This window comes from Dipteris shenzhenensis, chromosome 8 (genome assembly GCF_047967505.1).
Source record: "Dipteris shenzhenensis isolate YYH24624 ecotype China chromosome 8, Dip_SZ_1.0, whole genome shotgun sequence".
Classification (NCBI taxonomy): Eukaryota; Viridiplantae; Streptophyta; class Polypodiopsida; order Gleicheniales; family Dipteridaceae; genus Dipteris; species Dipteris shenzhenensis.
In genome coordinates this window covers 37,119,973-37,122,313 of record NC_141603.1, presented here as the reverse complement: position 1 = coordinate 37,122,313, position 2,341 = coordinate 37,119,973, and the positions used below count along the sequence as shown (strand labels likewise).

Sequence of the window (2,341 nt, the reverse complement as noted above, 5' to 3'; positions counted from 1 at the left end):
TGAATTTCGCACTTAGGTTGTCTCTCCTTTTCTTGCATTCTGTTGAAGCCCACAGACTTCTCGAATCGGGGTGATCGTACATTGCCTTTTGCTCTATATTTAACTGTTGGAGCCACGTTGGTCCTTCTAATTGACAACATCTTTGACATTGTGCGCCCAAGCCGTTTCTCCTTTGTTTCATGGGACGCCAACCTAGGTAATGTTATCCTCTTTGCAGCTAGTTGATCTATGATGTGCACCCCTTTCATTTTTTGTAGGCCATTTCTCAGGTTAGAGAGCATCGCCTCTTGGGCGTGCATCTCCCGAGGTATTGGTAGGGTTGTTACTCTACGAACTGTAGGGTATAGGCTAAAGCTTGTGAAGACTCGAGATTGGTAATCACCTGAATGGCTTGGTGTTGCTGCCTCAAATGCTCCCACCAATCGTGATACCACATCTCGTGTTCTTCGCTCCAATGGCAATAATCGAACGCTTGCTACTACTCTGCAAGGAGTCTTCTTTGTTCTCATTGTTTCTCCCTTCGTAGATGTTGCAAAAGTGTCTTTCGTTGCCGATTTGATAATGTGCCAGCGCTTTCCTTGACCCATACTCCATTTCGTGTGCCTTGACTTGGCTTTTCGGCTTTCCTGTCTCAAAGCCTCTGGCTACTTCTCTTGCAAGCCATGGCGAGCTGCATGTTGCCATTGACGCCATGGCCATGATCAGTCCAGAATACACCCAGAGAAGCTAGTTGGTGAGGCAAGCAAAGAATAGAAGACAGCTTACCCGAAAAAAGACAATGGCAAACCAAAGTGTGCGCAAGGTCACGTCGGGTGCGTGCAGGTTATGTCAACATGGTTACAACGTTTACACCACTAATTAGGCGAAAACCTATAATGCAATCTATTGGTCGTGAGACAATAAACATCAAGTCAAAAAAGGGGGTCACAAAAAGACTTGAGTTCCATAGAGACGTGTGTAGCATACGAAAGAGGACCTTTTCGAACTTTACATGTGGAGAGGAACTCGCTCTTCTCTTGGGAGCAAGAACACGAGACGTGCTCTCCATGCAGAAAAGTCAGTTGAGTTACCGGATTAGTCAAGCAAGCTCTTCCTATAAAGCAATCCATTAGCTGCAAGCAAGCGCGGACAAGAAAGCTGTTTCTATAAGCAATCCATTAGCAGCAAGAAAGCAAGCTCTGGGATTAGAAGCAAGGAAGAACTACCATGGCTCGCGTTCCTGTTCTGTGCATCATCCTCCTCGTCGTCGCTTTGCACCTAAATTTTCCAGGCGTGAACGGAGTAAGATGACCACGTTGTTTTGAATTTGCAACATCGGCAAGTATACGATAGCCTAGATGGTCATACATAGCTAATAACATTTGCGCTCTTTTATGTATAACAGCAATGCAACTTCGCGGCAACGTGTTCGGGAGAGAGTCTGAAAGGAACAACCATCACAGCAAGCTGTAAGCCTGCGGACGGAAACCCTGTCACCTCATCTCTCGACCTGGACAAACATGTGACCAACAATGATGGCAGCCTTCAGTGCAAGAAGTCGGACGGTGGATTCTCTAAGAGTTGCGACGTGGGATTTGAATTGAGCGATGGCCATACTTTGAAGGCAAACTGCCCAGCAGGGGGAGTAAAATTACCAACCAGCTTGGACCTCAACACCTGCATTTCTAACGACAATGGGAAGCTGGCGTGGTGTATGTAGAGTAGAGAAATTATGTAACGGCCTCCATTTCATGAACATGGAGGAGCATACTGAGTAAATGATTATGGTGCACTAGGCCTTAGAGCTCTAATAAATAAAATTGCACCCTCTTCTTTGTCATTCACCTTTGGTTGTTGTTGTTACGCTTCTTGTCATAGCTGTACTACCTCTTAATGTTGTTGTGTCGATGTTCATTAGCTGCACCCGCTGTTCCTTTGAAGCACTCGGGATCTTGGGCAATATTCTGCATGTGTGCTCTCGTGATATGTAGTAAAAATAAATGTTTGGACTTATGGACTATAAAATTGTCATTAATTCCTACGTTTATAGTATGTGTAAGTACTGCTACGTTTAATATCAATATGTGTAAGAATACAAGTGATGCGCTTTAAATGAAATGATTTTTTCTTAATCTTCCAAAATGATGCTATCCGGCTGGAATCTAAAGCTGCATAAGCTTTTGCAAATGCAAACATCGTGGTTCGTATCAATGCATACTCCACCGCTTATCTTATGTAGGAATGCAAATACGTTTGCATATAGCAATGTAAATACGGACACCATACGAATGATATCCAACCTACACGAAAATTTTGCAAAGTATCATAGTCATCTTGAAGACCTAAATATAAAATTTAGGGT

The 2,341-nt window shown here is 43.7% G+C and overlaps 1 protein-coding gene across 1 annotated transcript; it reads left to right on the top strand.

Moving 5' to 3' along the window:
- Positions 1-1,145: 1,145 nt before the first annotated feature.
- LOC147899454 (cyanovirin-N homolog) lies at positions 1,146-1,798 on the top strand. Its single transcript, XM_087377833.1, has 2 exons — positions 1,146-1,281; positions 1,385-1,798. Exons 1-2 carry the CDS (start codon positions 1,207-1,209, stop codon positions 1,697-1,699), a joined length of 390 nt encoding a protein of 129 aa, XP_087233959.1. The 5' UTR covers positions 1,146-1,206; the 3' UTR covers positions 1,700-1,798.
- The last annotated feature ends 543 nt before the right edge of the window (positions 1,799-2,341 follow it).

Bases quoted from the DNA above. Each gene is read 5' to 3' on its own strand.
- LOC147899454 (XM_087377833.1), top strand. From the start codon at position 1,207: ATGGCTCGCGTTCCTGTTCTGTGCATCATCCTCCTCGTCGTCGCTTTG. The intron at 1,282-1,384 runs GTAAGATGACCA...TATGTATAACAG, and splicing joins ATTTTCCAGGCGTGAACGGA to CAATGCAACTTCGCGGCAAC.